The sequence below is a fragment of the Pleurodeles waltl genome, chromosome 2_1, assembly GCF_031143425.1.
Source record: "Pleurodeles waltl isolate 20211129_DDA chromosome 2_1, aPleWal1.hap1.20221129, whole genome shotgun sequence".
Lineage (NCBI taxonomy): Eukaryota > Metazoa > Chordata > Amphibia > Caudata > Salamandridae > Pleurodeles > Pleurodeles waltl.
This window is the reverse complement of record NC_090438.1, coordinates 203,292,217-203,318,185: the sequence shown is the minus strand read 5'-3', so window position 1 is coordinate 203,318,185 and position 25,969 is coordinate 203,292,217. Positions and strand designations below refer to the sequence as shown.

General features: G+C 42.2%; 1 protein-coding gene across 4 annotated transcripts in view; it reads left to right on the top strand.

Moving 5' to 3' along the window:
- The window catches only part of MAMLD1 (mastermind like domain containing 1), a 245,932-nt gene that overhangs the window by 122,982 nt on the left and 96,981 nt on the right, over positions 1-25,969 (top strand). For 2 of the 4 annotated variants that reach the window (XM_069212410.1, XM_069212407.1), the window contains exon 2: positions 122-1,804. In XM_069212410.1, coding sequence (XP_069068511.1) covers positions 122-1,804 — 1,683 coding nt within the window. The remainder of the gene's footprint in view (positions 1-121; positions 1,805-25,969) is intronic. The other 2 variants (XM_069212411.1, XM_069212409.1) reach the window with 1 other exon arrangement.

Here is a 25,969-nt window from a genome sequence, read left to right as displayed (position 1 = left end):
CGCATGTTTGTTTGCTTATGCAGTTGTTGCATGGTATTAATAACATATATGAGCATTCAAAATATATTCTGTCCCATTTGAGTGTATATTTAATGCTAATAATGGTGTTTTTGATTTACAGTTACAAGGATCCATAAAGAGAAAAATTGATGATGACAGCTCCCCTGTTTCCGGCGGCATTCCTGATATTCTGTTGCCAAGTAACAATAAGAGACTCTGCCTTGATGATGTCACTCTTTCGATGGGTCAACCCCATGGCGCGAGTCCAAGTATGTCATGTTCAGAAATGCAGCATTCTCCATTTTCCAGCAACCACAGTACTCCATCAGTGGGAGTAACTAGCCACTCGGTGCTGCTTGAAAACAATCATATGAACGGCAGCAGCATTGGTTCTCCATTTTCTGTGGTGCCAAATGCAGGAATGGGTACCAAGGGGGCAGTAGATGAGCACAACACCATGTCTCCTTATGACGACAAAGGCAACAATTTGCAGTCGATGGATCAGGACCTGCAGGACCTGCTGGAGGAGCTGACAAAAATGCCAGATCCTTCTCCCAATGAGCTGGATCTTGACAAGATTTTGGACAGCAAACCATCAGATCCTCTCTGTATGAGTCATCCACAGGCAAACATAAGTACCACATCAAAGCCATCTCCGCAAACATCTCACCTCGAGAATCACTTGACAAGCAAGGACTTTTCTCCAGGTTGCAACCAGTTAGGAGCTGGGTCACCACAAATGGGAACATCATCTGCTGGTACTAACTATTCTGTCCAGCCTTCAAGCAAAACTGTTCCTCCACCCATACAGAGTAAGAATCAACTTCCTGTGAACATGCCTAACATGCCAGGTTCAAACTGGCATGCACAACAGTTGAAGCAGTTGGCTGCAAGTAAGCAGATATCTTCGACCAAACAACAGCAAGTGCAGGGCCCGGCCTGGCCGAGCATGTCTCCTCCAGGTCTTTCTCCACCTTACAGGGCAGGATCATCTCCACATCACCAACCTTTCAGCCCTCAAAATGTCATTGTTTCTGGTATAAGTTCTGGCAGCTTACAGGGCAGTAATATTCAGAGTCCACAAAACACTTTACTGTCAAGCATTACTTCCTCCAACAACTCTTCCAGTGGCCCATCTCCTCCTTATGGCTCAGAGAAGCTTTCCAGCCCAGCTCTGAATCAACAACCTTTCAGCCCTCAAAATCCCTTGTTAACCAACATGGCACCAGCCAGCATACCAGCAAATAGCATTAAAAGTCCACAGGGTAACTTGGTTTCCAATATAACATCCACCAGTACTGGGCCTTCACCTCCTTATCAGCCTGAAAAACTATCGAGCCCGGCTGTACATCAACAGCCTTTTAGCCCTCAAAATACTCTGCTGTCTAACATCACTCCTACCAGCAACCCCTCAAGTATGCAAAGTTCTCTCTATAAGTCAATGACTACAAATCAGTCAAAAAGCATGAACATGATCATGCATCAGTCATCAAATGGGTTGCAGACCAGTTTGGTGAGCGATAACACCGTCACTCAGGATCAGTTTTCCTTTAATAACACCAAACCACTATCCCATTTTGCTCCAGAGTCAGCTCAAAAGATGAATATGACGGCAAACTCACGACAGCAGTCGCTAATTCACTATCTTCAACAACAGCAGCAACAACAGCTGGCTCCAGTGACGCAGCAGTCCCAACAAGCCAGCAACACCCAGTTTCTGCAGCAACAGCTCCGCCAATTAATGCAGCCGCAAGGGATGCAGAGACACTTGCAGCCAACTGGTCTGCCTTCGCAGGTACGGCAGGTGAGCAATTTTCTATTCTGAGTGTGTCATATTGTAGAGGAAATTCCGCCATAAGGGTCAAATTCTCATATTATTGTGACAGGGGTGTGGTAGGTCTGTTGTGTTGTCACCTCTCTGAGGCTGATTTTGGAGGATGGTCCCAGGAAAAAGAATTGGGAGTAAGTTATTGATTCAGATGGAGATTCTAATAACTGTACAAGAAGATGAGTGTAGGATGGGTCAGTCTATTTTACGAAAAATAACTTTAGAGGCGTTATATGCGTCTACACACTGAAATAAACCAAAATGAAATTTCACTAAACAACATATTAAATTGATCTGATGTAAACTGTCTGTTTTGTATGAACTAGGAAGGAACACACAGAATGTGACACGTTTCCAAGGGTATTTTAACTACCCAATAGGCCACTTCCTTTGCCCCTGGTTTAGCCATCTGCCAACTTTTATTTTGTGGTCATAATGTTGCATTGCAGTCCTCAAGTTCCAGATGGTCCTCAGCAGAACCTGAATACAAAGAGGCCAGCCTCTTGCTTAGAATAGAACCTGCGGTCACACCCGTCATGTCTTTACCTGAGAAGCAAAAAAATGGGCAAGCAGCAAAGACTAGGGCCCTGTTGGCTACACACTTTATCGAGGCATGAACTGAGGTGGTGACTCCTTGTAAAGCAGGCACAACAAATCAATGGATTTTATTTACGTATCTTTTTATTGATATATTTATTTGTTTTCGATTACTTCTAAACCCATAAAAAAAAAAAAAAGACAAAAAAACACATAAGGTAGCTGAATAATCACAGTTCAACAGCAGCATTGTAATATTCAATATAAAATCGGTTTACCCGTTTTCATAAAAGTTTTTACATTTGTCAAAAAGTAAATTCTCTCTCTCGAACCCATCACTGTATCCCCAAGTATTGGGTCATTTCACCAGGGTGTCAGTTTATCGAGTCTAGAAGAGAAGTACACCAGAGGCTGCATCAGGATGGTTTGCACCGGCTCAGACAGCAGCTGAGCTCTTGTATCTAAGCCCATGCAGTGTGAAAAATGAATTCATTTAACACAATGTATCTCTGATCAGGACATTATTTTAGACATCACACCCCCCAAAACAGAGAAACACTGTCCCTGTTGGGTGCTTTCGAAATGTACTGCCTGGAAATCAAGCCCAAACTCAGAGATATGTCTGGATAAATTAATTCACTTTACACATGCAGGTGCATAAAAACAGGCGCCCAGCTGTGCCCTTAGCCAGTACAATCCATCAAGATACAGCCCTTGTGTACAAGTTGTTTTACACACTACAGTGAAGTTCAGTGAGTGGAGAAGGTTTTCACTCCAAGTGAATATTGAGTGGCTCTAAAGGGCTGCGCTCCATTGATACACGCGTATCACGTGTGGTGCCTGGGACCCTTCCACCGCTAATCTGCCCATCTCATTCGTACCCCATGACATCTCCAACCCCCACCACAGCGCATTCATCACCCAGTGGGGTTTTGTTACTTGTCTCAATACACTTTGTGTGTATTGTGGAGAGGATTATGTGACATCTATTTGCTCTGAGCTGTGTTTTTCACTCCAAGGAAGCCACAGGAAGCTCCGAAGACCTGGTGAGTCACGCAGACACCGCGTAGGACGTATCCTGGGAACACAACTAGGTCTGCAGAGAAAAAACAATCTATAAAAAGCAACACCGCATATGATTCTTCAGTTGGGGTGTTAACGTACACAGTCATGTTCCTATGAAAATCCATTGTGACATCTTCATCGACGTCCACCGTTGCACGCATTTAGAGGATTTTTCTTTTACACACAGGTCTAGCCATCACTGAGTCCATCATCTAGCAGCCTAATCACGTGATGAGCCCACGCACATACTACAGGAATGTCCCAGCCTAACAAGACAGGCTGCCAAAGCATTTCATTAAACATTTTCTGGAGAAAAAAAAAGTATCTGAAACGTTTTACCTCCTAGAACTTTGTGTTGACTTAATATACAAGATCAGTCTTCGTACAAGCGGTGGCAAAATGTGATATCATAGCATGGTCTGTGATATTATTAATAAACTTAATCAACTCTCAGTTTTTCATATTATTCATTAGTCTTTTTCGCAAACTTCAGAACAATTTTATAGTGCCATCTTCAAGCCTACTTACTTTATGGAGAGAGCATTAATTTTCAGCAAATGTGTTACAAATACCTGTCTGTTGCCAAAATCTAGATGTTAGTCCATTCCTCATGTAAAATGCGACAGGCAAAGGTGTATTTGATGCTGTATGGCCCACTTTCATTTGTGATAAAGAAATTCACAAAAACCCACAACGATGGTGGCCATATTAATAAAGACTAAATGATTGCTAGACGTATTAAGAAACACTATGCCCACGTTTATGAAGTAGTGTCTGCATTAACATGTCCATAAACTGTGTCAGTCTAGAAGATTATAAACTTGTAAAATTAAACCAAAGAATCTTTTCTATAATTTTTGTAAAACATTTTTTACTTCTTGCACCTCATAAGGAAAGTATTTGAGGGATGCACTTGTCCGTGTTCCTTTCCACAATACAGCAGATCCCCCTCTTTGCTTTCACTTATTCTTTCTTTGCAAACTTAAACGCATGTTTGCTGACTTCTAAGTGATGCTCACAACCTCCAAGTTCCTTGGAGTGGGGTTGATCATATGGGACAGTATTTGTGACCTGCCTCCCCTGGGCAGCAGATTCCTAATTCTTGAATATGTTATTACGGCTCTCATTCTTTTCTATCAAAGGATTCATGGCTGGAGCTTATCATCTCCGTGGGGGAAGGGAATTTAATTGATTTTAGATGGGAGGCTAATGCCTTCTTAAGAAGAAGGTTTAAAAGGCACATGCTTATACGTAAGTTGAGACCTGTAAACCCACACGTTTTTTGCACCTTATATCCCACATCTAAGGCTTCTTTGTAACTTTTCAGGTGAACTTTGACCATTTTTTATTGACCACACCCTTCCTTGTTGTCGTCCCAAATCTGATGATATATGCCCCTATCTGAGATGAGGCATGCATATGAATGTGTATAGTGACCATATAGCACACAATTTGCCAAAAGGCAACTGAGCTCTGTACATGGTCAAAGACAAGCCTAAAGTCAATGAGTACCAGAAGAGGAGGCTGGGTTGTGACGGGTTAATGTGCTGTAATGTAGTATTCTTTAAAGAGATGAGACTTCAACTCTTTTCTAAATTTGAGCAGTGTTGAGCCAGTCCTGATGGATATAGAGATGGTGTTACAGATCCTGAGTGTATAGATTTAAAAGTACTTCTGTCTTGTTTTTACTTCTTTATACTTCCTAGTCTGAAGGTGTCATGCTACGGGTATCTGCTAGATAAGCAGCGGTGCTGGGCATCATTGTTTGTAAATATTGCAGCTGTTTTGAAGATGGTGTGCGCCGGCAAGGGGAGCCAGCGGAGTTCCTTCAGAATGGGGCTGATGTGTTCAGATTTCCTCAGTTCTGGACAAGACGTGCTGCAGTGTGTAGATGATGATTTTAGAGTAGAGCAGCCTTGCTTAATTCATTGCTACACAATGAAAGACAACACATGCCAGTTGGAATTATGGATTGCACTACTAAATTTCCATTCTACAAGAATGTCTTGTCTTTGATATGTGCTTGTGAATTTCACCTTGCACACTTTTTATCACTAAGAAAAGTCCAAGCGATAGTTGCTTACCTGCAACACTTATGGCCTGATTACGACCTTGGCGGAGGGGATTGCGCTGTCCCAAATGTGACGGATATCCTGTACACCGTATTACACGTTCCATAGGATATAATGGAACTTTTAATACGGCGGGTGGGATGTCCGTCACATTTGAGATGGAGTAATCCCCTCCACCAAGGTCGTAATCAGGCCCCTAGTATTTAGGTTGAGTATCCTGGTGTAATTCGTTATTTGAACCCTACTCTTTAAAATACAGGGTTCCTGTTAAGGAGTGACTTGCTGAGAGGTTCACAATCTCGGTCCTCAGGCGCACATTATCACTGGCACCTTGAAATCTCTGAGAAATAGTTACTTACATGTAACACTGGATATTACGGCTAGATGGTCTACCGTAATGCTTCATTTGGACTCAACTCTTTTAAACAAAATATTTCTAAAGAGGAATTACTTTTTCACAATCTGCTATTTCGTGGTCTATTCACCTGCTCAGCACAGCAGCCGACTAATCCCACCTCTGTCCTTTTTTGCTGGTCAGGTAATGTCTAAAGCGTTAGACATCACCTGAAGCTATCCCTCACATGTGACTCTCCCCTTTGTTACTAAGCCACACATGCGTGACCTTACAGTCTCTTCATTAAATAATGAATGCTCCACTCTTAACTGCTTTTGCAGGTTGGCCAAATATCTTCTCTTACAATCTTTTCTGCTGGAAGCGTAATGTGGGAATTTTAGATGTAAAACCTCTTTAAAACAAATGCAGAGTTTTATTGAGCACTTTATAAAAAACTATAATAAAAATCAATAAATTGCTATGCTTTAGCCATTATAGCACATCTCATCCCTTTACATATACCGTTCTCTTCTTGCCGACGTGTCAATTCCTCATCTCATATTCCCTAACTCCTCACACATGGCTGGTTTGTCCATTTAATACCGATCAATTAGGAACAGGGACATACATTGTTCAACCGATGTCAATCGACGTCTTCATCACGCCAAACGTCCACTAAATGAATGAATGAATGAATGGTTTTGTTTCCTCCTCCTTGACACACGTGGAGCCTGGTTTCAATGTGCCTGCTAGCCTGTTTGAATTACCACATTTGTATCTACAGTAGATGCAAAAATATAATCTCGTACTACTAATGTGCTGTTGGTTAGTGACAATCCCGCTGCACATAATCTGGCATTATTTCTTAAGAAGTCCCCCGGCACATGAATTGAAAAATGATCCCTCCATTCATCCTCTTAAGAGCAAGGAAGGACGGGCTACATCTTACGGCATGAAAGAAGGCAACCTTCCCTTTCATGTGGACTACTGGGACTCTGCGCTAGCATCTGTACCCACTACACACGTTACCACTGGGACTGGGTCTGAGCATCTGCCACTGCTCCAAACACACGGCCCACCAGCTTCGCCCATTAACCTCATTCTACAGGAAGGGGCTCGCCCCTCACCCTTGTGTTGCCATATGCCATCAAAATATTGATTTATCCAGAACATACACTCTTAGAGTGAATAGAACAAAGTTGCCTGAAACGATAGATCTTAACCATAATGCTTGTTTCAGACGCAGGCGGTGTGTGCATCTGTTGGGTAACCATGTAGCTCTTTGCTAACGTGGGGCGCACTTAACCTCCCATTGTACCAGTGCAGCAATCTGGTTAATGTGCACGTGTATACATGGCAAGCTCCTACCTCGCACCTAAGTAAGCGTGTGTGTCATGAAACAATCCTGCATGGACACAGCCTATTTCGAGAAATGTATCGTTATGCACCATGGAAAATCAAGGGCAGAAAAGATTTTAGACCATTAAAAATCGGTGTTTTACTACAGATAATTGTTGTAAAAACACTTATCCCCTGACCAAACTACAAACTTGAGCTAAACAAATATAATCAACAAGCTATTCTTGACATGTGTGGCATTAGGTCATGTTAACATCGAACAATTAAATCTTTCGAACTTGCAGTGAGCAATATTCTTGAAGTTCATTTTGCCGCTATTGGTAGTGTATTGCACTGTGCTGAAATTTGTGTGGGTGTGGGTGTGCTTGTGTGTGCGCGTGTGAGCGCACACACTTCTTTGACTCCTGATATTTGTGCCTATGTGCGTGTGTGTGCATGTGTGTGACTGAGTCTGTATTTGTGTGTGTTAGAGGGTTTGTGTTAAATCCAGTGCAAACAGCACACTTTTTACATATACAGTATCCATTCAAAAGGTCATACACAGTCCAGTAGGGTTTTGCGAAGTAATATTTCCATAACACAAAACATAATTTAGCTTTTTAAATAATTTTAATTATTTTTTATTAAAGTTTATATCTCACCGTAAAGCGGATGACCAAGATTTGGTGGAGATTTATATAGCATCTAGAAAATTTAGAATATGTTTACATTTCCCCTTTTCCCTGCTCTTCTCCCTTTCTCTCATTCTTATGTCTTTCCATTCTGCCGCTCTAAATTCCGCATGACCCACAGGCAATTAAATTATTATTGACATTTGTAACAAAAAAGTGGTCGCACTGAATATTTGTATCTATAATTTGAATCTTAACCTGCATTCACACCCCATTTCCAAAAGATCAATACACTAATTTGACTCTCAGAAGAAAAATTGATGCAATTAGGTACCAATCAGTATTGAACTATAGTTGAACGACAAATCGCTGAGCATATCTGTGTGTCAGGAGGCGACCGTAGAGTAGACGTGCAAATGTATTCTGATGCAGTGGGACTTTCTTGCCAGACATTTCAGATAACCAGTGGTGAACTGTACCATTTCAGAAAGAGTAGGTAGAACTGGCCTACTGATGAGCATCTGTGTCTTAGGGCTTCCGCTCTTCATGACTGCAGTATTCCTTTAGTGATCATGGAGGCCAGGGCACGTTTATAGTATGACCAATGAATGTGCAAAGGTCCTCATTAATATTACTTGTATGCCAGGTTACCGCATGAAAATTAATCGTGGAAACCATGAATGCCGGACTGATTTCGGGCATCGAGGACCATCAGTGAATACCCATGGCAATGGTCTTCTGTAGTCCAATGTATTGCCTTTTCCTGATGTACCATTGGTGTCAGTATTGCAGTTGTCTTTTTTGCATTTCTGTTGGAATTACTTCACTGTGTTTGATAATTAGCAATTTTGGTCAAGTTTCTGGAGGGAGCAGAAATAGGAGCTATTATTGTGTGAGCTGTTTTGGGGTTTCAAATAGCTAGTGGGAATACTGAGTGCAATTGAAAAGGGTAGTACTGTTTAATGGTGTACTCATGGTGCTGGGCCAAAGATAATCCAGCCAAGGAGAGCTCCATTGGGCACTTTTCGTGGCATACCATACAAAAAAATGTATGTCTAATGCATGCCACAGATTATTTCTGGTTGTCCCTCGAATTGGAACAAGAAGTTCCCCCATGTGCATGATAGTGGTACCCGTCGGTCCTCCAGGAAACTATGGCATTGGTTAATCTGTGGCGTCTTACTGAAGTATACAAAAAAGTCACGAGTAAAATTCTTGAATTAATCTCAACCACTGGTAACTAATCAGGCCTGCATCCGTGTCCATCGTTATTTTTCACATCATGCCACCTCAGTTTGGAGCCGGCCATATGCAAACTAGTCTTGACCCTGCTGCATTAGGAACAGTCCAGCAAAACTGCCAGGCCTAGGTCCTCCTTGAACTGAAACCGAAGCATCCCAAGATCAGTTTCTCCCGGTTTCTGGGTCCATATAGTTCATAACACATTTGTTTTAATTGTGTCAACTGAAACCCTACCTATAGGTTGATCAACATATATATTAAATAAAATTAGCTGATGGATGTCCAGATGCTGCAGAAGGAACTACTACTAAAGATGTATGTTAGTTGACTTCTTGATAAGAAGTGCCTGCCCTTGAATAAGTAGTTCCTCCTCCCCGTCCCCGAAGTCCACATCTGCAAGGTGTTAGTTTTCATACTGTCTGGGGATGTGGCCTGATTCCATAGTTGTGTAACTAAGGCCCTCTGCTTCTTTACAATGAGAGGTTGTCTGCCTTCTGAATGGTGGCCAGGCGAGTGGGATATGGTAGTTATTGCAGGGTTGCCACAGGATGAATATCTGTAGAAGTGAAGACACAATTGCTATGGGCACAGTTGCCCTGGTTTCAGCCAGCAGTTACTTTGTAGCAGATCCGCTGGAGCAAATCGAGATACTGAACTGATGCTCTTGTCCAGGTTCCAGGCAGCACTCAGACCGCACATAACAAGAAATAATTCGAACATAGAAAGAGTTGACGTTCTGCATATTTTACACTCAGATAAACAGCATGTCTAGAGCTTTAATACTGAGATAGCTGCACTTTTATGCACTCTTTGAAGAGGGTTAATTAATACTTTATGTGCTTGATTCTTCTGAAATTAGGGTGTGGACTACAGTGAAACACTATGTTGCATTGTGGAGCCACATATGGCCAGATTATAAAGTAGGCGGAGCCGTGTGTGTGGGAGGAATAACACTGCGCCCAGTTATAATCGGCCCAGTGTTCCCTCACCTGGATTTCTCGGGTGTGAGACAAACGGACCCCAATGTACTGGCCCGAAAATCTGGCCTTGAAAGTTACATGGGACTCAAACACAGCAAGGTTATGGCTCTCAGCACCCACCCTCACCCCTCTGGGAGCATGGAGTTTGCAGGGGGACACTCCTCCCTGTGAGCCTCAGCCTTTCTGTAACCCATGCTGTCTCCTCATGCCAACAGCAAGGGCTAAGCGGAAGTGGATTTGCCCCTGAAATGACGACACCAAATGCGGATTATAATTTGGTAATTCTGGTTCCTGCTGTTATTCCCTATATGTGGGCATACACTCAAAGCTGGATGTATGTGCTAGGACACCAGCTTCAGTGTTACTTCTGGTCACACATCATTGCCGCACACCAGTAATCAGGGCCATCACGTTCTATTGCCAATCCTTTTTAGCGTCTAGTTTTTGTCTAGACTTATATGCATTGTCTTTGTTAAATGTTTTCAGGGAACATGTTAGCAAGCACCACCGTGACTGTGTGTCTGTGTGAGCGCATGCCCTAGCACGTGCTTATATGCCGAGGTTTGTGCCTAGTTGTCAAGGAGTGTGTGTGTGTATGTTTGCGCACTCACACGTGTGGTGTTGTAAGGATGTTCTGTTTGGCTGTAATTATGGAGTGTGTGTCTCTTTGCAAGTGACAGTGTGTGTGTGTGAGTGTGTGTGTATGTGTATGTTTGCGCACTCACACGTGTGGTGTGGTAAGGATGTGTCTGTTTGGCTGTAATTATGGAGTGGTGTGTGTCTCTTTGCAAGTGACAGTGTGTGTGTGAGTGTGTGTGTGTGTGTGTATGTTTGCGCACTCACACGTGTGGTGTGGTAAGGATGTGTCTGGCTGTAATTATGGAGTGTGTGTCTCTTTGCAAGTGACAGTGTGTGTGTGGGTGTGTGTATGTTTGCGCACTCACGCGTATGGTGTGGCAAGGATGTGTCTGTTTGGCTGTAATTATGGAGTGTGTGTCTCTTTGCAAGTGACAGTGTGTGTGTGGGTGTGTGTATGTTTGCGCACTCACGCGTATGGTGTGGCAAGGATGTGTCTGTTTGGCTGTAATTATGAAGTGTGTGTCTCTTTGCAAGTGACACTGTGTGTGTGTGTGTGTGTGCGTTTGTGTGTTTATGTGCCAGCGCATATGCATATCTGGATAGCTTTCCTGATCTATCGTAGATATGGTTATTGTGGGTGCATGGATGGGTATTTTGCATGTTTCTCTGGAACTGTTTGTGTAAGTGTGTATTTAAATAGCAACGTGCCTCTCTGTCCCGGTATCTTTGCGCGCGTGTGCCAGTGTGTCCATAGGTACACGCGCCTAGTCCTTTGTGGAGAGAAGGCAGACTGCCTCTTCGTTGTAATATGTAGTATTTTTGAAGGCAGGCAGCTTTGTGGGGATGTGGAATGTGAGTGGTTGCCGGTGCAGGAAACGCACAAAAGACATGAAATGTGATCCCTCCAGCAGACAGAGGAACACTGGGAGGGGAGCAGCTGTTGTGACACACACCGAAGGCTTTTAGGCGGAATTTTTTTTCTTCTCCGAGCAGTACAGACGCTGAACATGAAAAAACGAGTGTGGAAAAATAGAGAGACATGGAGAAAGTGAGAGATGTTTCAACGTACACAACACATGAGCATGTAAAGACGTGATGTTTATTCGGCAATTAGTGAGTATGACAGCGTGTAGGTCTCTGTGGTGACAGGCGCTGATGTGGCTGCTGACAGCCTGCGCTCCTTCTACGGTTCCTTCAAGCTTTGAGCTTCCTTCGATACTCTCGACAATAATAACCGCCCTCCTTAGGATGCTTTCCTGTCGGTCACTATGTCATCACCCCCTCCCTTCGTGGTGTAACCCACAAGGAAACCCCCTACTCCGCCGCTGAGCGTGGGTGGTGCGGCGCCCCAAAGTTCCGGTGGTTAGCGACGTAGCTGCCCAGCCATAAACAGGGCAATTTAAATTATGCGGCACGGGACAACTAAATTATGTAAAAAGAAAAGCAGATTATGCAGTGTAATGATGGCACATTTTGTGATGGTATTCATTATTTTTTAATTGTTACACATGTTAACACTGTCTGGGCAAAGGTTTCACCTCACTGGTACCATTTTGTCGCACAAATACAGAAATAGGAACTACAAGAGCGTGGCAGGAGGGGTTGCAGCATTGTTTGTGACTTTTGATTCGTTTGAGCTAGAAACCGTTTTTTTTGCCGAGGTCTGTAGATTATGCGGCAGATGATTGATTAGATGGCAAATGTGGCAAATCCATACAAATTTGGAAAACGTCACAGCAGCAACATCGTATAATTCCAGTTGTGCTGGCCATAAGCTTTTTACACCTATCATGTCACCGTAAAAATGAACCCACTAGTTTAATGATAGCACCCTTCTGGCCAAATACAAGAGGGTGCAGACTGTTGAGGTAGGTCTGCCCTTCTCCACACCCGCCCCACTCCCTAAACAAATCGTCTGGTTCAACGGATTCCTTTCTGAAATGAGGTCAGTTGGGAACGCATGACATATTTTGGAGGGTCATTTTAGCAAGTCATTGTGCACGATGCATAATATGAGAGAACATAGTATCTGAGAATACAGCATTTTGTGACATGAGCGGTATTTTTACATCAAGTCAGATGGCAAAAATGAAAAAATCAATGAAAGTCAGTATTTTACACCTTTTACATTTAAATTGAAAACAGAAACAGCAGACACAAGAAGATATCAATTCAATGAAGTCTTTATTCGATATTTCATCATAAAAGACATGCTACACATCATAATACTTATAAAATTATCAGTGCTAATGATTATAACAATAAATACAATATTTCATAAAAGCTACTAAAAACGTATTAAAACTATCTAATGCATCATTTGTTAAATATTATGACAAATTAAAAAAAAAGGGAGTACATTACTTTAAAAACTCAGTTCTAAAATTCAAGATAGTTTACTTATCTAAAACATGTAGCTGTTTTAGTAATTCAGAACGGATTATCCATGCCCACCCCAGGAATTTGGCCACCCCTATAGATGTAGTAGGGGAAAGATCAGTTTTAAGGATCCTACAAGCAGTCTCAGCCGATTGTGTGCCCAGACTTTTGCATAGGGGTACCAACCACTTCTTCCTTGGGGCAGCATAGAATGGACAGACAAAAAACAAATGGCTCACATTTTCCCGCATTTCTGTACACAATGGGCATTTATCTGGGCCTCCAGTGCCCCAGGTTGAGGTTAAACACCTTAATGGTATTGAGCCCACTCTAACTTGGTGATATAATTTGCGGTCCATAGGTTTTGTGATAACATCCCAGTACTTTTCAATTGCAGAGGCATCTTTCACGTGTACAAATGTTGTTGTAAGGGAACTACCTATAAGGGATGAGTGTCTTATGCCTACCACCCATTCCCAATATAATTGTTTCAGCTCTTTTTTTGAAGGAAAAGTAACTGAGTCTGGGTTGAGCCAAAGGGCACCTAGACCCATGTCACAAAGGGTGGTTCTAACACCCTTAAACCAACCAATCTTATCGGATCCTAGGGTGTCCCTTACCTCGAGGCATGCTTTTGCATATAATAACAGCTCTGGGGTAGACCACAACCTCCGCCAGAAGGCCAAGGGCCGAAATCTGGCTTGATCTTCCACCGGTTGGAGCCCAAGGTCATAAAGGAGCGGGATACGTGGGGATGATCTCGGAAGACCAACCGCCCCTCTTGTAGATCTGTTTTGGGCCAACGTCAGTCGGTCCAGATTGCTATAACCCCAAAGCTCTGCCCCATACAAGACTGAGGGAAGAATTTTTGACCCATAGATTTCCATAAGTGGGGACATCGGGCGGGTAAATGATATTTTATGTTCCTTAAGAAGGGCACCGCCTAGTTGAACATGTTTGAGTGCTTGGATATCAATCTGGGGTTTCCAACTAAAATGATCACTAAAATGCACACCCAGATATGTAAATTCATTAGTTTGCTCAAGAATAGCACCACCCATTTTGACCCTTGCCACAGTTTGTGTTCGACCTCTTAGTACCATAAATTTTGTTTTAGAGACATTTATCGCTTAACATGTATTTTAGAGCTTTCTAAAATATTCCTAAATGATTCTGAAAGGGAACACAGGCTTAATTGGCACGTTGAAAAGAATAGAAAGGAATTTACTTAAATTATTTAACTACTTTTGACCAATCTTAAATCACATGAACGCTTTATTTCTGTGGAAAAGATGCTAAGCTTTCTCACAGACACCGTGAACTCTCAGCTAACCTACACTATAACTTGCTGTACATTTAATCAGTGTTTTATATGGAATTATGTAAGTGCAGGTACTCACTATTTAGAGTACCTGTTTGTTGCTGCTAATTTCCCATTAAAGGTATGTATGGCAGCCATGCTGAGAAGTGCAGGTACCATACTTTTTGGAAAAAAAGAAGTGCAGGTACTCAGTACCAGACAGTACGTGCACATTTAAAGCACTGCGTTTAATTAGACAAATTCATCTATTTATTTTTATCATTCGTTGTGATCTGTCAACTTTGAACATTTTGTTGTTTTTTCTGTTCTATGTCATTTGCTTCTGGGTCCTATGTGACTATGTAAAGTGCTCTGATGTTGTCTAGGCCTGGTCCTTGTAAGCGCTATATAGAACCACAAATGATTTCATGAAACCCTCTTCGGGGAGGCCCTTAGAGCCTCTAGCCCCATTCTCTCTGCGTGTCTTGATGAACCACTTAAGGATTAGGCAGGATCCAATGTAGATGTACAACATGCTAAAGCACCCCCAGGTCCACCTCCTTGAATGATGTTTTCTCTAATCTTCTAAATCCATCTCCCTTGATAAATGCCTTACTAAAAGACTGGTATATTTGAATTATCTCCACATGTGGAACACCCGGAGACCAGAAGGGGCAGCGCATTGAGTGCCTGCTGCAGGCAGAGCTCAAAATAGTCAGTCTTATTGATCAGTTCCAAAAAGGGGCTCCGTGCTCTCACAGCCTACAGCAGTGGCTTTCATTTATTTTATTGTCTGTTGGGCGGACCTGACCCCGGAGAGCAGATGAATGCTTTACATAATAACAAGAACACAAGGCGCCGAAGAATTATATACATCAGTGGTTCCCAGCCTGTGGTCCGGAGACCTCTGGGGGGTCCACGAAGCCTTCTCAGGTCCTCAACTGCTTAGAAAATTAAATAATATTAACGGATGAATAAAGTCTATATAAATAAAGTGGCTAAGTGTACAATTGAACATTTTAAAATGTATTGTAAATGTCAAGAAATTTGAAATTGGAGGCTAAAAATGTAATTAGTATCCTGGGATTTGTGGTAGCAGTGCAGGTTCATTAAACAGAATATAGTCTGGATGATGTGTGGCTTCAATTGAATTTATAAATGCTCTAACCTTCCTATTAAAATAACATTTTTTTTTAATTTATATTTGTTTGCAAATTAAATAAAACGTGGTCTCATTTGAGTTTGATGAATGCTTGTTTCTGCATTTTTTTTGGTACATTGTTTTGTGCTTCAAATCATCAACAATGTTTAGGTTGGGGTCCCCGGCTTCCAGTAATGACTCAGGGGGCTGGGGGTACCTGGATTCCAATAATGATTCAGTGGGGGCCCTCGGGTTCTAGTAATGATCAAGTGGGGATCCACAGAAGTCACAAGGTTGGGAACCACAGACATACATGACACGATACTGTACAGCATGTGGTTAGTGTGGTCCAGACGTTGGCGCAGGTCGGCGGAAGGGTACGGCACGCGCATTTGGCCACAAAAAGACACTTCATCGTATTTTATCCGTGAGGAAAGATCTAACGTATACGTTTAATTATTAAGGCGTTTGTGAGGGAAAAACACCGATTAACATTCTGAAGATAAAGAAAATGAGATTTTTTTTCCTCACGGAAAGGCTTTCAAGGGAAAGCAGCACGTTGGAAGAGAAGGAACAGCCTCCGGGCGAAGTCGGCGCTTTAAAACAGGTGAACGGGGTTTGTTGGCGATGAGTCACAGCTACTAAAGGAAATGCATGTTAGCTTGGAGTCTGACCTTTCCTCGCCCGCCCACTTCTCCCCGCTGATGTGGAAACATCTCCCTTCACGATTATTCGGCTGCGCCTGTTTATGGCTGCGTCCAGGCCCCGTCGTCCGCGCACAAGCGTCACCGAGGATGGGCGCCGTGAAAAGTTACAAGGCTGGCGCGTGCAGACAGAACAGACGAAATAGCCCTTTAATAGAGCACTTGCGCAGAACTGTAGCCCCGTGACGTGTTATTATTATCCAGCGTGGTGGTACTCATAGTATCACGGGCGATGAGGCCCTGAGCCGGACCTGGAAGGATTCAGACACGAGAGCACTGCCAGGTGTGAGTGCTTATCTCGCCGAGTTGCATAACTGGTTTTACTGCCAAGAAGTCACAAATATTAGGGGAAAACATGCTTTTTTTCAAACAGTATCTGATTGGATTTGTTCGCATCTAGATACTTTTTTTGTATAGGATTTTAAGATTGTTCCTATTTGCTAAATGTTGTTTTGCTTAAGTTGTGTTGTGTATTTTCTATCTCGATTTCCACTAAACCCTTTTTGAAAATAAGTAAAAAAGATTCAGATTGTATCAAATGTACCCCTTTGCACCTGTGTTAATCTGCATTTTGCTTCCTGTTTTTTTTCGTGAGTTTATTGCCCTTTTGCAATTTTCCATGCTGAGCCGTGCCAAACCTATCGTGCAAAAATAATAACTCCCTCCCCTTAAATGGCACCGTTTAGCCCCATTGAAAGTTAGCAAACATTTTTAGATGAAAACGGAGGAGCTCTAGAGCAAGTGTCCTTGAATAGAGATTCTATAGTTGCTTCTCAGGATGATTCGAAAGGGAAAAGCCCTCTCCGTAGTTTGCCAACATGCTTACGATTTCCCTATCCTTTTTTTTTTAATTACCTTTGCATTTCATCCCGTGTGCAGTTTTTCCGTGCAATCTGATGGCACTTAGGGAAGGTTCCTCAAGGGGTCCCCTCAAACCAAGTCCACATTGCACGCAAAGTGGACCAAAGCTGGTATCCTCCAACATTTCTAAGTAATGGCTACTTTTTAAATCCTTTTGGGGTCTCAATACCATGATAATGCATCTGTCCTCTGCAGAGGATAGATCCCTGTGGCACCCTAACAGGGGACACAGTTGTCACCTCTTTTTCTTCGAAACTGACTCCACTTCTCATCCTGCTGTACCATCTATCTATCGCTGAGCTGTTTGCAGCACTGTTGATCAACCTCAGTCACGTTTCAATGCTTTTTAACGTACCTCGTCTTTTGTATGGACTAGAACTGGAGTCTCTCATTAAGCTGCATAATTTTTTTTTTTTCTTGATTCATGTTTCTGATCATCCACCACGATATGCTTTTATCTATAATGACTAGCCTTAAAATGGGCTGATTTTCCTATTTATATTTAAACATGGTCTTTGTTGCTGTTTCTACCTTTCCAGGTTCCTTTGGTCTTTGTTTGCCCATCATAAGGCTACAAGCTCTAGCGCAACTATCTTTGGCAGTTCTGCTGGTATTCACCTCCGTGCCACGTGTTCTGATGTGGCTGCTTTGTGGTTTCTGTCAATCATTTATGTATGGTGGACTTAATCCTATATTGGCTCAACAATTCTGTATTATTCATAATATGTTTTGTGCATTTTTCCTTTCTCATTTCAGTCTCACCAATCTTGTTTTGCGTTTCATCCTTTCACGGATATAGTCGATATGCTTCCAGTGGCGGCCGTTGAACTTTGAAACCAATAGGATGTAAATGCTTACCCCAATTTGAAGCGAGCAAGTCTAACCCCTTACACGTCATCTTAGTGGGTGGATGAGTGTGCCCTATGGGAACATTTTTTTGAAAAATGGTGTCAAGCAGTACATTTTACAGCAAATTTCCTTAAAGACATTAACTAAAAACCAAAGATTTTACACGCAGTTATGTGAAGAACCTTTTAAAATATAGCAAGAGAAGAGTGGCCAGGGCACACCCATATTGTAGATCCAGATAATGTTCAGGAATTAAGTAGATGTCCGGTCAGGAAAGATGATGTATAGGAATTTATTGTAGATGCAAGTAGGTAGTCAGAGTTTCAATCACAAAGACTACGTTGTACAGTATGTCCATGTATCCAGAACAGCCAGATGATAATAAATGGTCAGAGTTACAATCAGATGTCCACATGTAACAAAAAGTCCATACAGCAAAACTGCCAACACGTGTTTCGTCTTCAAGACTTTGTCTAGGCTTTGGATGTGTGCAACGTATATATGGATACGGTTGAAGCATTAAACAAACTGATGGTGGTCATGGATCTCTAGGTGAAGTCAATTAGCGCTGGAGAGATCAGTGGTGGCCATGATAAGCCTATACAAAGTCTTGAAGACGAAACACGTGTTGGCTGTTTTGCTGTATGGACTTTTTGTTACATGTGGTCATCAACATTATCTGGATCTACGATACAGGTGTGCCCTGGCCACTCTTCTCTTGTTATATAGGCAACCATCCACTCCTTAGTGTGTGGCCCTCTGACGCCTGTGGTGGCAGGTGTTTTGGCTAGCCTGGCACCCACCACTATGTTGTTCACATAAATGACTATTTTTTGATCATACATCCGGTATACTTGTTGCTGATGTGCGAGCACCTGTTGGCATTCTCCACCTCCATCGCTTGACTCAACCTTTTAAAATATGTTAGTACTTCAGGGTCTTAGATTGGACTCAGTATGCCTATTAAAAATATGGTACACTACCATCATATAGACATACTTTCACAGCGCGAACACCGTCCCATCACTATGCCCAAAACCATGATAAGCTAATTTACCTCTCTAAATTCAGCACCAGCAATTTGGGCACACAAGCCATGTCAAGGTCTTGGCAGTGGGGCACACTGTACCTCTAAATTTTACAGCTTAATGGTATACCCAGGAGTTGGGTGAATTGGAGACATGAACCGCAAATCTTGATGCAATGTGTCTCAGAGACAAGGTTCAAAACAGCATTTCAAAATACAGTCAAATCAAGAAAGGACTGTCTAAAAAAGTGAGTTCAAAGTGGAACTTGGAGAAAAACATGAAGGCTTATTACAAAATTCAAAAGAAAGGATACAGAGATAATAAAATGCACATGCAGCAATTCTCATTTAAATGCATAAAGTCATTGCCATGAAGGCTCTCACAGATAGGAAGAATGCAGAATAGTAGGCAAAATCAGAACTAGACTAAGTCTCTAATGTGCAGCAAAATCAAGAATAAACCTGGTAGCGTTTCCAGTAGAGACCAAAGTGATATTGCTCATTCCATATTTCAAGGGGTTATATTGCCATTTCTCCATAAGAAAGCATTAAAACTGCAAAGTCACCATGGTGTGGACAAAGAACTACACTTGCTGTCAGACTCTGCAGTGGAAGAGTTGCAGGTCAACCTGTCACTCTCCACTGCCCCCTTTCCAAATATTGTGGGGCAGCTCTCCAAATGCCCCCATTATTAGACTACCCCAAGGGCTACATTCTCATACAAAATATTTGTAAACATAAATTAATATTCAAAATACAGAAAGTGAGAAGGCTTCCAGTGTATGTGAGTGTTTTCCATTTCGGATATGGTGTGGGTAAGAACATATTTGGCCTTATATCACAGCTGAGGAGTTTTAAGTTCTGGTACATCTAGGATTTCATGTTACCAGTTTTGCTGTGTGATTTGGCATCATTGTGGTCTGCTTTGTTGGCCTGTAGATAGGATCAGTGATCCAGTAGCATGGTCATCCCCAGGTGGTTATGTAGGCAAACAAAGCATTTAGAAAGCTTTTTGGCGGTTAGCAGTGAAAGTGCCTATAGCAGCTTTTGGGGCAGAGGAAGGATTGACCAATTGTAGCTCTCTTCTCAGTTTAAACCCCATGCATTCCAAAGTGCAGGATTTCCTAATCCCATCTGTCTTCTTTCACAGCGTACATACCAGTAAGTGTGCATCATGTCAGTTGAACTGTGGCCAAAGGTTACCAGCATAATTTGGACTTTTTAGTATTTTACTTTAACCAACTTCTACCATTCAGGCCCTAATCTCTGCCCAGAAGAGCACCAGTAGAATGACTAAGCTGTAAATATATTAAATAGGAACAGATCCTCTGGGCAACTCACAGTGTAGCAGGACCTAAACAGCTTGGGATGGTACAAGTCGGATCCTCTGACAAAAGAATTGAGGCGGCCAGTGTATGTGACTCCAAGAAGTGTGTAATGTTCCGCGAGGGGTGGTGGCACTGGCACAGCGGTACTGTATTAGTCTAGGATAAAGGCAGGCTAGTGTGCCTGAAATGAAAGCATAATGCTGTGCAAAGACCTAAGGCTGTGTCCAAGAACAGACGTACATTGGCATCACAATGTTTCCTTCATCTTTCTACAGTTAGTCTCTTTCTCGCCTTTGCCAGTGAATGTTTGTTACAGCGTGCAAGATGGAGAGGCCACTTCAGTTTGCTTGTGTTTTCTTTCTTCACAGTAAGGCTATCCCAGCATCCTTAAGGGGGATGGGGGGGCAGTCACTACAAAGTGGGCTGATTAACAGATCCGATAGCATTGCACTGGCTGCAATAGGATGATTTCATTAACTATGGATGACAGGTGTCTAACACACTGCTGGACAGTTCTGTACATTGTTAGGCACCCCTTAGAGCTACATTGTGATAGGAAAAACCTCCAGGCCTCGAGCTCGACCTTCAGCACATTAAACCTTAAAGTCTTCTAACTTGGCAAACATAACTGCATAGCCAGGACTAGGCCCTACCTTTGTTAAACGTTGCCTGATACCAAGAAGATTGTGACAAATAAACAATCATATTTTGAGGCAGAGTCCTTAGAAGGTGGCATCAAGTAGAGATGTAAAAGTTAGAAATTAAATTCCTGCTATACAAATCTCAACAGCCAGACTGCTTAAGTATTTAGGGAGGTATATTTGGTGGGGTTTTTGGCAAACATATGCCTGTTTTATAGATTTTTGAAGGTTAACTCAGTAAAGTGAAGTGCCCACTGACCATGTTTTATTTAACATACTTTCACTAGATATTGAGTTGAAATGCTAGAAAAATGTACTCTGAAATATTTATGTGAGGGTAAAGACATGTCTTTCTATGTGTGGCATGTTTGCCAACATGCCACACTGAAACACGGAATCTCTTTTGACAGGCAGGCATGCCTCGTGTTGGGCACTTGGCCAAAGTAATGTGTGTGTGTGAGTGTGCGTGTGTGCATGCACATGTGTAGACTGGTGGTGTTGGGTTCGTGTGTGAGAGTATGTGTGTGGGGGTGAAGGCTTGTGGGTGTGTCCCGCTAATCAATTATTGATTTTAGCCCGAGCCAAAAATAGTTTAAGGGGATTTATCCTAGTGACATGCATTACCAGACCTACGTATGTAAAAAAAAAAATCACTCTAAGGAGGAAAGGGGCCTCGGAGGGAGCAGAGTTCATGATGAGAGGCACTTGTGCCCCCTCACCTGACCAAACCACCCCCTCCTCCAAAAAAAAACCCCCACAAGCTTCCAGAGACTGCCACTGAGGCACTGGGCTGTTTTCATGCCTCTTAGTGTGCATCAGCTGCTTAGAGCCTCCACAGACAGCTGGAAAGCCACCCAGTGCAGAGGTTTCCAGGTCGGTTTCTCTGCTACTTTGGGATATTGGGTCTTCACCGTGACTGTATGAAGGGAGCCGATATCGTGTGAGACATAGTGGCACCATGAGTTGGCAAATTTGCATTACAGTCTCTGGCATCAAATTGGATAAACCTGAGCTTTATCAAGTTACACAAAATAAGAGTAACTTGAAATTCAGCAAACAAGGCCCCACCTAGTGAATAGTAAGCCGACGTGTCTCATATATTAATTCGGATGTGGCTGTGACAGATGTGTTTAACCTTACTGTTTAAGGCACCTTTTAATTAAATTCCTTACTTCAGTGTTATAATTAGTGGTAAATAGTAGTTTTCATTGGATAAAACAGATAATTTGGCTGATTTTATCAGTCCAGACATCTAGAGACGCAACACTATGGCTTACAGAAGACCCGTGATGTGACAAGGGTAAACCCAAATGGACGTTAGATGTGCCCCTCTCACTATGACAGATGGCAGTATTTTTACAGTGGCCATGGAAACGTGGCAGGCAACTGGACATGTTGAAGTGTTCAAGCTTCTCGTTACCACCAATGATAAGGTAGTCTTTATCTCGTCATTGTGGGATGAAACATAGCTGTGAGGCAGCACAGGGGCAGAAACAAGTTTGCTTCTTGTCGATGCCAACAAATCGATGCCATTACAACCCGATCTTGGCACATATCGTGTGAGGTGTACACCACTGGACCACGGGAGCTGCAACAATCGACGATATCGACTGTCACGAGTCCCATTTAGATCTGCTGTGTGAACCTTTAACTCTTGGATTGCTTGCACATCTGGCATGGCTGCGGCCTTTGCGCCTGCGCAGAGCTTTGTGTTGCCTTCACCAAACAGGTGCACGTGGCCAGTCTGAGGATTCACCATGACATTCTGCACTTCCTGGATTTGCATACGCTCTGCCAACATCCAGTGCTCGATGGTTGTAATAATTTATAGCACACGAGAGGGGGCAGGCAGCAGTTCACGTTACTTTATCTGGAGGAAGTTCCCGCTGATGTGCTCCTCTGTGTAAATAAGATACAGGTAATTGTGAAAAGGCTATCTCTTACAGCGATGGATGGATAGACAGATACATTCCCTTCTCCTACATGTAATGAAGTTAAGCCTAACTTTCTGGGCATTTTGGCGAAAATTCATGAGTGTGGGCGGGGAAACAAAGAAGTGACTGTAAACAGGAACTGCCATTGTCTCTGCTTCTGAATTTGAAGAAGAAAGGAAGGTTTCATTTGCTGTTTTTTTTCTGCACGTCAGTCAGTGCCGAAAAACGGGGATGATTCAGAGTTCAGTGATGAATCGAGGAACAAGCAAACGCGTGCTCGATAGCAGGTATTGCAGCGATGTTTCATACGCAGGATTACACTCTGCACCGTGTAATTCCCCTGAAACCACCAGCTACTCTTTAAATTAGACAGTCCGTTCCCTTAAATCTGATGTCGGAGAGGGGGTTTAATTCATGGCAAAGGTTTGTGCTGCGATTGCACAAAGCCCAGGCACATCTTTTTAATTGCAAAACGAACTGCATAGCACAGCAGGCGACTGTTCGCCCTGTTCGAATACCCTGCAGGCTTGTTGTTTGGATAGGGTTAGAAAGACAGCTGAGTGGGTTAACGTGAATGGTGTAGACAGTTGTGTTGCTTGGAGATGTCAAGCGTGCATAGCAACGAGGCTAGCTCAGCATTTCATCCCCTCGACTTACGAAGGATACCACTAGATACAGAGGAACAAATATATGTTCTAGTGTTTGAGTGGCACTGTAGGTTTTATATGTTGTATAAAACATGTACATGTTGTTGTGCTGTTATTGTTATTTTAAATATTGTTTTGTTTTTATTAACATGCGTTTATTATGATTATAACTTTTATCATAATACATGGGATTCTGCACTCCCTGTATAAACACTTGCCTTTAATTTCTTTATTATACATGGGTTCTGTTAAGCCTGTATAAACATATTTCTTTATAATTGCCATCTTGTGACGCATCCAGTCGCTGATGATAAACAAAAGACGTTAGAACTGGACTATTATAAGTTATTACAGTCGAGTTCTGACATCACTATGCCTGCTGCCAGAGCCTGCAGCCGAGGTGAAAGGAAGGTCAGGAAGCAGTTGTTTAATGCAAGGGAAACTGAATGTTGCTTTTCTTTCTTCTGCCCTATTTTTCTAGCTTACAATGACAAGCATAGAGAAAGTTAAATTTTTGCACTCCATAGATAATTAGAGAGGAGCTAGAATCTATCTGCATATTTCTACACATTCCAAGCTACTGTGGCTTTTTACAAAAAAAACTGATGTGTATTGAACTATTTGTAATATCTTCTTGGAAAAATATCTAGTAGGTTTCTGATGTGTTTAATTGTGCACTAGAACTTCTATTTTTGTTCTTCGTGGATGTAACCATGCTCTGTCTTTCATATGAAGAGCTGTGCACCAAGATTTTAAGTTGTTTGTGGGAAAGGGGATAATATGAGCATGTATTATATGGGATAAAGTACCCCCTGGGGTACATGATGAGGATATTGCAATTCACCTCGGAGTTCCACAATCTTATAATGGAACTTGGCCTTAGGCTTCGTTCCTCTATATGGTTTTGGAAGTTCTTGGTGACTTGCAATGTACTTACCGTGTACAGCAAGGGGCACTTTATCGTTTTTATTACTATTACTATTATTTTTGCTGTTGTTGTTAAATGGATAAAGTTTGGATTGCTGTACATTATAAGAACATTGCCAGTAACTGAGGAGTTTATGACCATACAGATGAACGGAAACAAGACCAGATTCCTTTATGCAGCTGTGGAGTGGCTTGTGAAATACTTGTAATGCACAGCAGACGGTATATTATACCTTATAATAGCTAGTCACACCATAAACCATCTCATAAACCACATAAATCCATGCTGCTTGCTCTGGAATATAAGATAAATAGCATGGTTGCAGGCATTTTTTAAAATATTTTATTGTGTTTTATGAACAGAATACAACAACCAGTCACCAACCTCATTACAAATTAGGAGTCGAATACAAACCTTTTTATTTCAGTGGGGAATATGCCACCCTAGAGCTTGGCCACTCATCGTGCCCCTTGTTGTCCCATTTGACTACCTACATTTTGCCTTATATAATTATGTATGTTCCTCAATAGAACTGTCGTTTTAGCCCCACTTCCCATTTCCAGGGGCATCCTCTGCTTTCATACATCTGTTTATCTGCAAGCATGCACCAATCCATATCCGTATCCTTTGTCCAGGATCTCAGGGCCTGTGGATCTCTTGCTCCCCAGTGTTTGGCAATGTTCAGCTCTGCAATAATCAGACCAAGCCCCATCAATAATCTCATGTGTCTGGATAAAAAGTTTGGCAGAGACCTCAATTAGGGTTGCAGGCATAAAGAATAAAGTCAGAATCTTTAGTGCAAAATTACACACACTACAAAGCCCTTACTGATTCGTTGTAGAAACATATTATAGTCAGTTTATTGTAAACTAAATGAAAAAGGCTGAAGCTCAGAATGAGCAGTAACACATAGATTCTATCCCGTAAAAAACTTTAGCATATAAAAAAAAATTTATGTTGCTATAAATTTCTTATCTATGCTGATCACTGTTCATTTATGAAAAACAGATCATAAGAAGGAACATTGTTTAAACTGTAGTTGTAATATGCTTGGTAACCAGCCTTTCACCTTGGCTGGTGTCTCTGGCAACAAGCATTATGACATCACTACTCAAACGTAATACCTTATTACCACTGAGCAGCCACATCATTTTATTATTATACATGGCTAGAGGTGTCATGGTTGTGAGCAGATGCAGGACTGGTGAGTGCAGATAGCAAATACTGTTTTGTCGTGTTCCTTCTGTTACGAGGAATCAACAAGACAGTAGGCACTCCGCCAACGTACCCGCAGAGCATACTGAGGCCTGTGTAGGGATGCCACCTGACAGGTTTCCTACCGGCACCACTGGCATTTTGATGTTGTGGTGGGTACCAAAAGAAGCAAAATCACACACATACGTTTTTTTTAGCTTCCATCTGTACATTAATCAAACAGCAAATGTAAATACAAAATACTTTTAAATGTGTTCTAGAGCTGCATTAACAATCAACGAGGAATAATTAAAGTAAAGAAAGACAGAAAAGGTATGTTACAAATGAATACATACAATGTTTTTTTCACAGCTCTATTTAGTATTACGTCCAGGTCTCTGCAGGCTCTTTAAACAACAACAAATGGCC